This window comes from Manis pentadactyla, chromosome 2, assembly GCF_030020395.1.
Source record: "Manis pentadactyla isolate mManPen7 chromosome 2, mManPen7.hap1, whole genome shotgun sequence".
Classification (NCBI taxonomy): domain Eukaryota; kingdom Metazoa; phylum Chordata; class Mammalia; order Pholidota; family Manidae; genus Manis; species Manis pentadactyla.
In genome coordinates, this window is record NC_080020.1 from 22,220,717 (window position 1) to 22,232,589 (window position 11,873).

The following is an 11,873-nucleotide window of genomic DNA, read 5'->3' on the forward strand; positions in this document are numbered from 1 at the left end:
TTAGTGAGAGTCCCGGACTCTCTGGTCTTGACCGCTGCCATCCCCCAGGTCCCAGGCCCTGGCTCACTCCTCCTATCCTGATGGAATAACCAGTTTTGGCTTCTCCATTTCCTTTTCCTCACATTTCTCACCATACCCTTTGGCAGACCCTACCTATGGAATTCTGTAATAGTAACACTAACATTAATAATGATGCTAGCAACACTAGTATTAGCCTCCAGTGCTGGTCAGGAGCACTGATGAGCATTTCAAGAATAAGGACCATTTATTGGGTACGCCCAAATGCCTGGCACCACACTTCCTGCTCTCTGTGGGCTAGCAGGCAGAATAAGGGGGTAGTTAGGAGTGTTTGCCAGGGACACAGATTCCCATGCAGGCGCACAGCCCTTTGCCCCTCTCATGAACTGGGTGGCCTTGGGCAACTTGCGTAACTTCTCATCTGTTTCCTCCCCTGTGAAATGGGGATGATCGCAGTGCCCAAACTGGTTGTTGTGAGGATTAAGTGAGTAACCCCTGTGAGGCCTTGGGACCAGGCCAGGCACGTGCCCGAGCACAGGGAGCGCTCCATACTCCTTACTGGCTGTGATTTTTATTGCCATTGTTTTCTGGTCTAATCAGCCCGGTGAGGCAGGTATTACTAATATCTGGCTTCGTGGGTTGGGTAACTGAAGCAGGGAGAGGATGGGTCACTGCCTTAGGTGGGACCCAAAACCTGTCAGACTCAGTGGTACTGGCGGGCCTGTTTTGGAGCTTCCCTGAGCAAGGGCTGCACTTGCTGTTTGTGTCTCCTCTACGTTTGCAGCAGCCCATCTGTCTCCAACTGGGGGGATGCCAAAGGTAAAGGGTCCCACACTCAGACACTTGCAGGCCTCAGCAGGTCACGTACATAATGAAGGGCCCCTCGTGTGCACCCTCAGTAGGGAGAGGTGAGGGCTGCGGCAAACAGCAGGGCCATGTCCTGGACAGAGGGGAGGTCCCTCAGTGTCAGCCCCTGGTTGACATGAAGGCACACACTGCCAGTTCTTTGCTTCATCAGGGAAAGTTGGAGATCTGTGTTAATAAGTAAAAGAGTAAAAGCCACCCATTCTTAAATATCAACAACTGATGTTTTTCTAATTTAGATATTGGGTAGAGCAAATAGCACCTTTATGAGCTGAATCTGTCCTATGCCACTGGCTTCTATGCTGACGGAGGATCTCCAAAGCCAGAGAGATGGGGTGGGCCACCTCTGAAGGTGACCCCCACCTGATCCCCACCTGAACCATTCTTGAGGTGGAGACCAGGGTTCTCATGCTTTAGCCCCAGCCTCCCGCACTGTTTCTGCTGGGCCCTGACCTCGCCTCTGCTCTGTGTGATTTTTTTTTTTTTTTCTGCTTCCCTACTGATAGCCACAACTGTTCAGCTCTGTGCATCTGAAGAGGCTGAGCAGCATCAGAAGGAGATAACCAGAATTCTCCAGCAACACGAAGAAGACAGGAAGAAATGGGTACAACAGGTAAATCCAAGTGACCCACCCCTCTCTTTTCTATTGTGGTAAGTATCTCTTACTCCTTTCGCCTAGAAGGGAGGCCTTTATCTGTTGAGCAAATACGTGATCCTGTTTGCATGTAATCCTTTGTATTCATTCCGTGCAATGAAAGGTAGGGAAACACTAGCACCATAGAGGGGCTTCCTGCCTCGAGTGGGCATAGTGCTAGAAGGCTCCCACTTCCCTTTCCACCTAGATAATTCTCTGGGAGCCCCTTTTAAGCCCTAAAGAAGGCAAAGTCAGCCACTTGCTGCGTCTTTAAGAACTCGTGTCTTCTCTGAGCACATGTACTGCCATCACTCAGATGAAGGGCGGGGATTCTAATCATCAACCTCCATAAAGCCCCAGGGGTCAGTGAGTGGACAAGAGAGGCTGCATTGAACCTACTCAGTCTCATTCTGCTCCTCCAGGTGGAGGAGAGGGAGCTAGAGCTTCAGAAACTGGATGAGCAGCAAAGAGTCCTGCACAGAGAGCATGAGGAGACCCTGCAAGGTAAGGACAGGGACGCTCCCCTGGGGGTGGGGGTGTAAGGGTCTGTCCGTCCCCACCTGTCCAGTTCATAGGGGGAATGTCCCTGGCCCCTCCTTTCTGCCTCTGGTCCACCAGAAACTGGCCATTTTGGGCCGGGGTCTGCAGGCTCCTTGGGCTTGTCCACCAGGTCATGACTGACACCGTGCTTCACTTCACCTCAGTCAGGATGGTCTTTTCCTTCCATTTTAAAAGTACGTCATGTTCTAAATAGCAGCAGACTCAGACTAGAAGGAACTAGCTGTTACCAAGGGGGAGCGGTGGGGGAGGGCAGGTGGGGAGGGAGGGAGAAGAGGATGGAGGGGTATCATGGTGTCGGGGGGGTCATGGGGAAGGCAGTGCAACACAGAGAAGACAAGTAGGGACTCTGTGGCATCTTGCTACACTGATGGACAGTGACTGCAATGGGGTATCTGGGGGGATCTTGGTGATGGGGAGAGTCTAGTAAACATAATGTTACTCATGTAATTGTAGATTAATGATAAATGAATAAGTAAATAAACAAACAAACAAACAAATAAATAAATAATAAAAGTATGTCATGTTCCTTAAAGGAAATTTGGAAAACCTAGACAAAAAGGAGAATTTTAAAATATCCATGTTCCTTACCCACCAATGATGACACCTTACAATTTATGGTTAGGTCCATTATCTTTTTTTATTAAGGTATCATTGATATACAATCACATGAGCAACACTGTGGTTACTAGATTCCCCCCATTATCAAGTCCCCCCCACATACCCCATTACAGTCACTGTCCATCAACGTAGTAAGATGCTATAGAGTCACTACTTGTCTTCTCTGTGCTATCCTGACTTCCCTGTGTCCCACCGCTGAATTATGTCTGCTAATTGTAATGCCCCTTATTCCCCTTTTCCCTCCCTTCCCACCCACCCTCCCCAGTCCCTTTCCCTTTGGTAACTGTTAGTCCATTCTTGGGTTCTGTGAGTCTGCTGCTGTTTTGTTCCTTCAGTTTTTTTTGTTGTTGTTTTTATTTTGGTATCATTAATCTACAATTACATGAGCAACATTATAGTTACTAAACTCCCCCTGTCACCATGTCCCCCCAACATACCCCATTACAGTCACTGTCCATGAGCACAGTAAGATGCTGTAGAATCACTACTTGTCTTCTCTGTGTTGCACAGCCCTCCCCGTGCCCCCACACACATTTATAGTTTTTATTTCAGCAGTTTTCTAATGTCCTTATTCCTTCTAGTCTCTAAGATTCCTAATGAGAAGTCTACAGTCCTTCAGACTGTTGTTTCCGTTAAGTAATGCACCATTTTTCTCTGGTTCCATTCCAGATTGTTTTCTTCATCATTAGTTTTCAAAAATTGTGTGCCTGGTGTATGGATCTCTTTGGGTTTACTTTGTCTGGGGCTCAGTGGGTGCCTTTAATTTGTAAGCTTAAGTTTTGCCTTATTTGAGAAACATTCAACCATTCTTTCTTCAAATAGCTTTTATGCACTGCACTCTCTTTTCTCTTTCTGAGACTCTGAGGACAGAAATGTTAGGTATTTGGGGGTTGTCTTACAAGTCCCTGAGTCTCTGCTCATGTTTTTTCTAACACCTTCTCTCCCTATTGCTGAGATTTTGGTTATTTCTGTTGATCTATATTTAAGTTCACTAGCTCTTTCCTATGTCATCTCTATTCTTCTGTTGAACCCACCCAGTGAGTTTTTAAATTTCATTCATTATATCTTTTAGTTCTAAAATTTCCTTTTGGTTCTTTTTAATAGTTTCTATGCATTTGCTAGGACTATCTATTTTTTCCATTATTTTCTAGAGTATTCACCCTTACTTCATGAAGTATTTTTACAATAGCTGCCTTAAAGCCTCTGTTAATAATGCCAGTATCTGTAGCAACTCAGTGTTGGCATCTGTTGAATGTCTTTTCTAAGAAAGTTAAGATATTTCTGCTTCTTTCTATGCTCAGCCATTATGGATTCATATGATGAGCAATTTCGTATTGTATCCTAGACACTTTGAATATCTGAATACATGAGAGTCGGTGTCTTGTTTAATCTATTGCCTCAGTGGTACTTGGAATTCTGGTTTCCTCACCCACCCCACCTGCTACCATTCATTTTGCAGAGTCTGCAAAAAGCCGATCCCTTCCTTCTGTCTTGGTTTTATAGTTACATTCAGTAGGACAGACTGGACGGAGTACACTTCCTCCATCTTACCTGGAACCAGAACCTGTCTTAATAGGCAAATTAACAAATTAGTCTGGTAATTTTATATAGCTTACCTTATCAATTTTTGACATCTCTATCACATTTATATTACTAAACATTCCTTACTCTGTGTCACTGCCCACTGTGACACCAGCCCATTGAACACCTGGGCCTTTGGCTGTATTGAACTTCCCTTTCCTGTCCTCCGTCCAACTTCCCTTCCCACACATTGATTCATCATTTCCCAGTTGTCTTCTTTCAGCTGAGACAAGGCTGGAATTTTCCAAGAGGAACTTTGTAGAAGAGGTGGGATAATAAGCATAACACTATTGATTTGGGGGAATAAGTCCAGGCCTGGAAAGCCCTTATGGTCCTCAGGTGACCCTCAAGTTGTCCTTCAGAAACAACCCATTTCACAGGTGAGGCAATAACACTTTTAGATATTTGAAGTGATCCTCTCAAGGTTTCTGTTTTGAAGGAGCAGATTCAGGACTAGGTAGATTTCTTGGCCCCAAACCTTACTGCATTTTTTGCCATGGTTTGACAACTAAGGATTTGATGATTTCAAGATTTGGCTAAGCCAACCTACAAAACATTGGCCTTATGCGTTTTCTTTAGCATGCTGTGGTTTGAGATGAACAAGTGTCCTGCAAGATTTTTGGATTGTAGCCTCAACAAGGCTACAATCCTAAGTGTATTAATCCTGGTTTAGATGGTGGCACCCACAATCTGATAGGGCTCACATTTCCTCCCAGGATGTAATTTGTTTCCATTTCCATGAGCTTTGATTAAAGATCTACTATATTTCTAGCACAGCCCCATGCCCAGGAGGAAAAGGATGACCAAGACTGTTCCCAGACTCCCAGCCCCTTGGGCCCAGGTGATCACCCTGTGCTCTCTGGCCCTCCTGGGGCCTATCAGAAGGCTTCAGGGCAAAGTGTCTGGACTCACAGAGATCTCCTTTCCCCTCAGTCCTCCGGGCCTCCTATGAGCACGAAAAAGAAGCCCTGACCCACTCCTTTCAGGAGGCCAAGGCAGCCCTGCAGGTGAGAGGGGCTGGGCCATGTTGGTCTCTGTGCTGTAGGGGAGGACCTGCAGCGAAGCAGCATTGGAGCCCTAGGAGCCAGAGCTGATGGCCTCTGCCTAGGCGGGAGGGACAGAGCTGATTGTCTGCTGTGTATCCCGGCTCCGTGAAGTGGGGACTTAGGTTAAGAGGACTTGGTTTGAGATGAGATTAGGATCGGCTGCTTTTTCTAAAGCCTGTTGGTGGGATCCAGGGAACACAACGGGCCAGTGCCATGTGTGATGAGGCTGGTGGGTGGACGCACAGGAGCTGTGGCAGCACGAGAGAAGGGATCTGGCCCAACTTAGCTGGGCAGAGGTTTCCTAGAGGGAGAGAGATCTAAACGGGAACCTGAAGGATGGGTTGGAATTCTTCAGATGAAGGCAGGTAGGAGAGGTACCTTGGACAGAAAACAACAGTGTGCTTAAAGCTACAAAAGAGCACGAAGGAAAGGAGGAAACATGGAACACTTGGTGACTAGAAAGAGGTCCATGATGCCTGGGGCATGGGATATGAGTGGGAGAGAGCTGAGGCTGGAGAGGGGGCCAGGTCCAAGCTGTGGGGCCTGTGAGCCCTGGGAAGGGGCTGCACTCTATCTTAAAGCTAATGGTCAAGGTTCAGGTGGAGGATATTCTTGGTGGGAGAAATTATGGGGACAAGAATGCACTTTGCAGCTGGAGGACTGATGTGACGTTTGGCTGCAGGAGCGATGAGATAGGAGACTGGGAAAGTGCCTTAAACTGGTTTAGATGGGCTTTGAATGCCAAGCTAATACCAGCCCTCAACACCCAATGGGTATCAAGAGTCATTAAAGGCTTTGTAACAAGAGATGGGGCTGGTGGGTTTCAAGTGGTGACTGAAGTAAATTAAGTCTGTGTTGTTGGGTTCGCTACAGCAAAGATAGACTGAAGAACCCAAAACTGATCTCCCTCTGGGATGTGAAGAAGTCACCTACAGCCTCTATGAGCCAGGCTTTGATCACCTCCTTCCTGCCCCCTCCCCCAGGAGACCATTGATGGACTGACCTCACAGCTGGAGGTCTTCCAGGCCAAAATGAAGAGGGTGGAGGGGTCCATTCTGAGCCGAGACTATAAGAAGCACATCCAGGTAGGTGGCAGTACAGCTGGGGGACTTTGCTTCTTGAATCTCCACGGAGATCAGGGTCTGGGCATCAGGAAAGGCCAGTCCCTCTTCAAGGACAGGGTTCAGACCTCACACTCTTACCTTCATAAGGGCCTGGAAGGAACAGGGTCCCCATGTCACTGAGGAGGGAAGTAAGGCTCCGAGAGAGGCACATGGAAGAGTGAAGTGCTCAGCCTCTGGATTCAGAGAGAACTAGGTACAAAGAGCAGACCTACCACTTTTTTTTTTTAAGTATCATTGATGTACAACCTTATGAAGGTTTCACATGAACAACTTTGTGGTTTCAACATTCACCCATATTATCAAGTCCTCAACCCCCCCATTGCAGTCACTGTCTATCAGCATAGTAAGAGGCTACAGAGTCATTACTTGTCTTCTCCATGCTGTACTGCCTTCCCTGTGACCTGCCTATATTGTGATTGCAAATTATAGTGCCCCTTAATCCCCTTCTCCCTCCCTGCCCACCCTCCCCCACCTCCTTCCCTTTGGTAAGCCAGTCCCTTTTTGGAGTTTGTGAGTCTGCTGCTGTTTTGTTCCTTCAGTTTTGCTTTGTTGTTATACTCCACAAATGAGTGAAATCATTTGGTGCTTGTCTTTCTCTGCCTGGCTTATTTCACTGAGCATAATACCCTCTAGCTCCATCCATGTTGTTGCAAATGGTAGAATGTGTTTTCTTCTTATGGCTGAATAATATTCTATTGTGTATATGTACCACCTCTTCTTTATCCACTCATCTGCTGATGGACACTTAGATTGCTTCCATCAAGCAGACCTACCACTTACCTCAAGTGACTTAAGCTATCTAAACCCTGCAGTTCCCTCATCTATGATGGTAATTGCAGATGCCTCCAAAGGTGTTGAGAGAATGAGATAAAGCATATTAAGTGCTTACCATGGGCCAAGAGAGGGAGGTGACTCGTGAAAGTCACACAGTGAGTTGGAGGCAAAATGGGGAGGAAGGAGGTAGCCATGCCTCTCTCTGCCTGATGGTCTGATGAGGTCACTCTATGTCCCTGTCTAGGATTACGGGAGTCCCAGCCAGTTCTGGGAGCAGGAGCTGGAGAGCTTACACTTTGTCGTCGAGATGAAGAACGAGCGTATTCATGAGCTAGACAAACGACTGATCCTCATGGAAACAGTGGTCCGCGGCTGGCAGTGGCTGGGGGGATGCAACCTCAGGCTTCTGTTTTCCTGACAAAAAAGTATAAAGTATACAGAGGGAGATGCTTTGAGGAGGCCCCAGGCTGGTCCACACCAGCTCTGGCCTGACACCCACGCTGGTCCTTTACAAACAGCCGTGGCTGGTCTGTGGCCAGTCTGGGTCAAGCAGAGGCTCCTTCTCATCTGGGTCCCACACTTTTCTTGGCTTCTCATGTTGCTGTAACTTGGGTGACACCAGGGCAGATAGCCTGGCTAATCAGGGGGGACCAGCAGATGTTACAAGCCCTGCAGGGTCTGAGGAAGGAGACAGAGAGACCTGGGAGGCCGGAGTCAGCAGGGACAGGCCTGGGGAGTGGTGGGCACTGACCACACAGGTGGCTTGTCTCCAAAAGGGAGGCCTTGGGAACCTGGGGTTGGATTCAAACAGAGACTGTGTTGCTCTGGAAGAAGTCTCCGTGGCCTCATGTGTGCTACAAACCTATATTTTAATCAGACCATCTTCAAATGTTCCCTATAAATTTTGCTCAGCCATTTTTATGGGATGGCATAACAAACACACTTAATTTTATTTATATAGACTGTGTCCTTCTGACTTTTGGAGGACTAAAAATATGCTTTCTCTTACAAACTGATAAAGATATTGGATGGTAGTAGCTATATTCTTTGACATTCTCATGTGGCATAATTAAAAATTGGCAACTCTATGTTCACTCCTTAGTTGTATTGTTTTAAGTAATCTTATTGCCTCAGGAAATGTAACAGCTGGTTTGGAATGAATCAGTGTTTTCAGTGACCACAGAGAAGAGAGGGGTGATGGCTCACATTGTGTCATGTAAGTTTGGTGGCTTTCTGAACTTGTTCTAATATGTTACAGAAAGAAAAAAATCTGATGCTTGAGGAGAAAATTACCACCCTGCAGCAGGAGAATGAGGACCTCCAGGCCCGAGGACGCAGCCAGATGGTGGTGTCAAGGTAGCTGGCCCCGGCCTCATTCCTCCCGTCCCCACCCTTTGCCCAAATTCCCAGCCGGGAGTCTCAGAGAAGCCCGGGGCATGGATTGGCAACTCTATGTTCACTCCTTAGTTGTATTTTTTTAAGTGATCTTATTGCTTCAGGAAATGTAATTCCCCAGGCCTATATGGGGAATGTGGTTCCTCTTTTGTTGGGAGTCAAGAATCCCAAGGGACTAAGCTTCAGTACCTTGATTATGCCAGTCTCCGTCTGGCTAACTGGGCTCCATGGGAAAGCCCCTATGGGAAGAGGGAACAGGAAACTTACAGGTCAGGAGACCTAATGAATGAATGAATGTACATGAACCAGTTGTGCAGGCTTAGTAAATGAGAGCTAATGTCATGTGTCAGACATAATTTGTTGAATACTTAACATATTATCTCATCTAATCCTCATAATTACTCTAAGAGCTGAGTCATATTATAATTATTCCCATTTTACAAATGAAGAAACTGAAATTCAGCAAGAATAAACAACTTGTCCAAGGTTACACAGCTAAGTGATGGAGAGGATTTGAACCCCTAGCTATCTATGAGGGTCAACAGGTCAAACCTCCTCTTGTATACAAGCAAATGGCAGAGTAGCAGGGACTCCGGAACAGGCTGGCGGCCTAAGGAAGACTTCCTAGAGGGATGGGCTGGCCTCCATGGTCACTGGAGGCCCTGAGAGGCTGTTCCCAGCAGGCAACCCGGCCTCTCTCTGTCCGCAGGCAGCTCTCAGAGGACCTGCTTCTTGCCCGACAGGCCCTGGAGAAGGAGTCGCAGTTATTGCGACAGCTCCGGCAGGACAAGGAGGAGCTGCTGTACCGTGTCCTTGGAACGGACGCCTCCCCCGCCTTTCCCCTGGCCTCTGTCACCCCCACTGAGGTCTCCTTCCTCGCCACTTAGGGCTCAGGGCCTGCGCCCGCCATGGTGCCTGTGACCCCAGCTCCCTCTCAAGGGCTTTCTAGAGAAGCCAGCAGGAGCCCCTCGTTCTTGTTCCAGGAGGGGATGGGGGCCGGAGTGAGGTGGGGAGCCAGGGTGTGTGCCCAGTGAGCCCCGGGGCTTGGGCCATGTAGGCTCTGCCCAGGAAGCGCCCTCCCTGGAGTTGGCCCAGGGAATGAGCAGAGGAGCCCCTTCGCCCTCCCCTTCCTCTTCATCCAAATCAGGGAGGTCCTGAGGCTTCTCCCAGGGGCAGCCTGGGCCGTTCCGGCCATCAGACAAGGAGGAGACGACCTCCTGGCCCTACTTGTCAGCCTGGCTGCCAGCTCATCAGCTCCCCACCCCCACCCCCCGTTTTCCAGTGCTGCCCTGGCCCTCTCTCCACCTGTTGACCACTCCTCTGAATTGGTTGTAGAAACTGAACAAATGACACTTGATTCACTGCAGGGTCCCATTCTAGGATGATCAGAAGGCTAGATTAGGGGTTGGGGAATGGGAGGAGATGGGCCAAACCCTGGGAATCAACAAGGAAAGGCAAGCAGGTGGGAGGGGGTCCCTGGAGGCCCTTGGGGTGGGCAGTGCCAGGGGCCAGCCCCACCAAGGCAGGGCTTGGGCAGGGCGGGCCGCCGCTCCCGGTCCCCGGATCTGGCCAGCGCAGGGTTACAGCCAGAGGTCTTCCTCCTCGAGCAGGCAAGGCCCACTCCTTAGCCTCAGGCCCCTCAGGCTCAGTGCCCCGTGTCACAGGGGCCACCCAGTGGGTCTAGTGCCCTCAGCAGCCAGAGCTGGAACCTCCTCCCTGTGCAGATGAGGAAACCGAGGCAGGGAGCGGGACCCACAAAGCCAGGATTAGGACCTCATCTGTTTTCCGGGTCTGGTGCTTTTCTCGTCCCTCCCCAGGCTCTGTGACTCTCTGTCCTTGTCCTTCCACCTGGCCCCCACCCACTCCCTGTCTCTCTCGCTCCTCTCCACTCACTCCTGCGCCACCTCTGACCCCAGGCCCTGGGCCCCTAGGCCCTGGCCCTCAGCTTCCCCGGCCGTGCACGGGGGGTGCTAGAGTGCCTGACCTCAGCAGGCCTGTCACGCCCTGGTGGTCTGCGGGCCCACGGTTCTTCTCAGGAAGCCTCAGGTCTGCTGGAGACTCTGGTAACCCCTCCCGGCACCTGGCCTTTAATCAGATGTTTCCATGTACACCTCCCTCCCCTGACCTCCCCCTGCTCCATGTCAGCTCCTTGAAGCTCAGGTCCTTGTCCCATTTCAGCAGCAAACTGAGATCACAGGAGCCGAAGGGCCTTACCTGAGACCCCAGCCCCAGCTCCAGCTCCAGGCCCTGGGCCAGCACGTGGGAAAGCTGGTCCACCAGAACGGAGGTCTCCTCTGTCCCCCCGGACTGCCTTCTTCATTCCCAGGATCTGGCCTTCACTTCTCAGCCTAGGAGTTCACACGTGACTCTCTCCATTTCTCCCTCGGGGGCTAGGGGTGCGCTGAGCGGCTTCCCCGGCCACGGGCAAACAGGTTACCCAGGAGCCTTGGGAACAGCCCTGGAGTGAAGTGCACACTTGCTTTTTCACACAACTTTTCCCAAAGCCCAGCTGGGATACACTAGTTCATTGGATTAACAGGCACCATCAAGGGAAGAGTCAGTGGTCAAGGAATTTGGGGAAGTCTATATTCAGTCAAGTTAAACAGATCTGCAAAGTGTAGGACTTCTCAGGACCTTTGATATGCTAATGTGCGCCGCAAATTTCCAAGATGGAAGCCAAGTATCTAGTGTTTTCTAAACTCCTTTGACCAAGTTTCTACCCCAACCTGAGCACTTTGGGCTGCAGAATGCACTTTAGAAAGCATTGTTTTAATTGAGAGGGCCAGGCCGGAGGAAAGGCAAGCTGTGGGGAGCGGGGTTTCCCTCCTGTAGCCTGTGGTGGATGCGAGGAGAAAAACCATGGTCGTAGCCTCACTCTGGGGCAGACAAGCTATGGAAACTAAAAAGAACCCACGGTGTCATCTTTATGTGGCCTCTGTGTGTTCCTGGGAGAGGGAGGAGGTGGCTCCTCACTGAAGACCTCACAGGGGGCAGGCGTCGCTGAGGAAGAGTCCTGGGGCCTGGGTGGCCCCCAGTGGCTCTGGGCTTCCTCCTCGAGTCCTGGTGTCCCACTGGCCGGAGCTCTGCCCAGTCTTGGAGCTGGGCCTAGGGCTGGAGTGCAGGCTGGCCACTGGAACGGGTCAGGACTTGGAGTGAGGGCGGGAGCTCGAAGCAACGGCCAGGTGCTGTGCTGGGCCGGTGAACGCAAGGGGTGTATTGTGAAGGCTCTTTCTGCTCTGAAGGGCCCCTTCCTTGGCA

The 11,873-nt window shown here is 50.0% G+C and overlaps 1 protein-coding gene across 1 annotated transcript in view; it reads left to right on the top strand.

Annotated features, from left to right (window-relative positions):
- The window catches only part of CCDC69 (coiled-coil domain containing 69), a 31,498-nt gene extending 19,956 nt beyond the window's left edge, over positions 1–11,542 (top strand). Inside the window, exons 3-9 of the mRNA XM_036879099.2 lie at positions 1,389–1,495; positions 1,939–2,020; positions 5,210–5,283; positions 6,306–6,407; positions 7,465–7,584; positions 8,479–8,576; positions 9,325–11,542. Of these exons, the coding sequence (XP_036734994.1) occupies positions 1,389–1,495; positions 1,939–2,020; positions 5,210–5,283; positions 6,306–6,407; positions 7,465–7,584; positions 8,479–8,576; positions 9,325–9,502 (761 nt within the window). The 3' untranslated portion in view covers positions 9,503–11,542. The remainder of the gene's footprint in view (positions 1–1,388; positions 1,496–1,938; positions 2,021–5,209; positions 5,284–6,305; positions 6,408–7,464; positions 7,585–8,478; positions 8,577–9,324) is intronic.
- Positions 11,543–11,873: the final 331 nt, after the last annotated feature.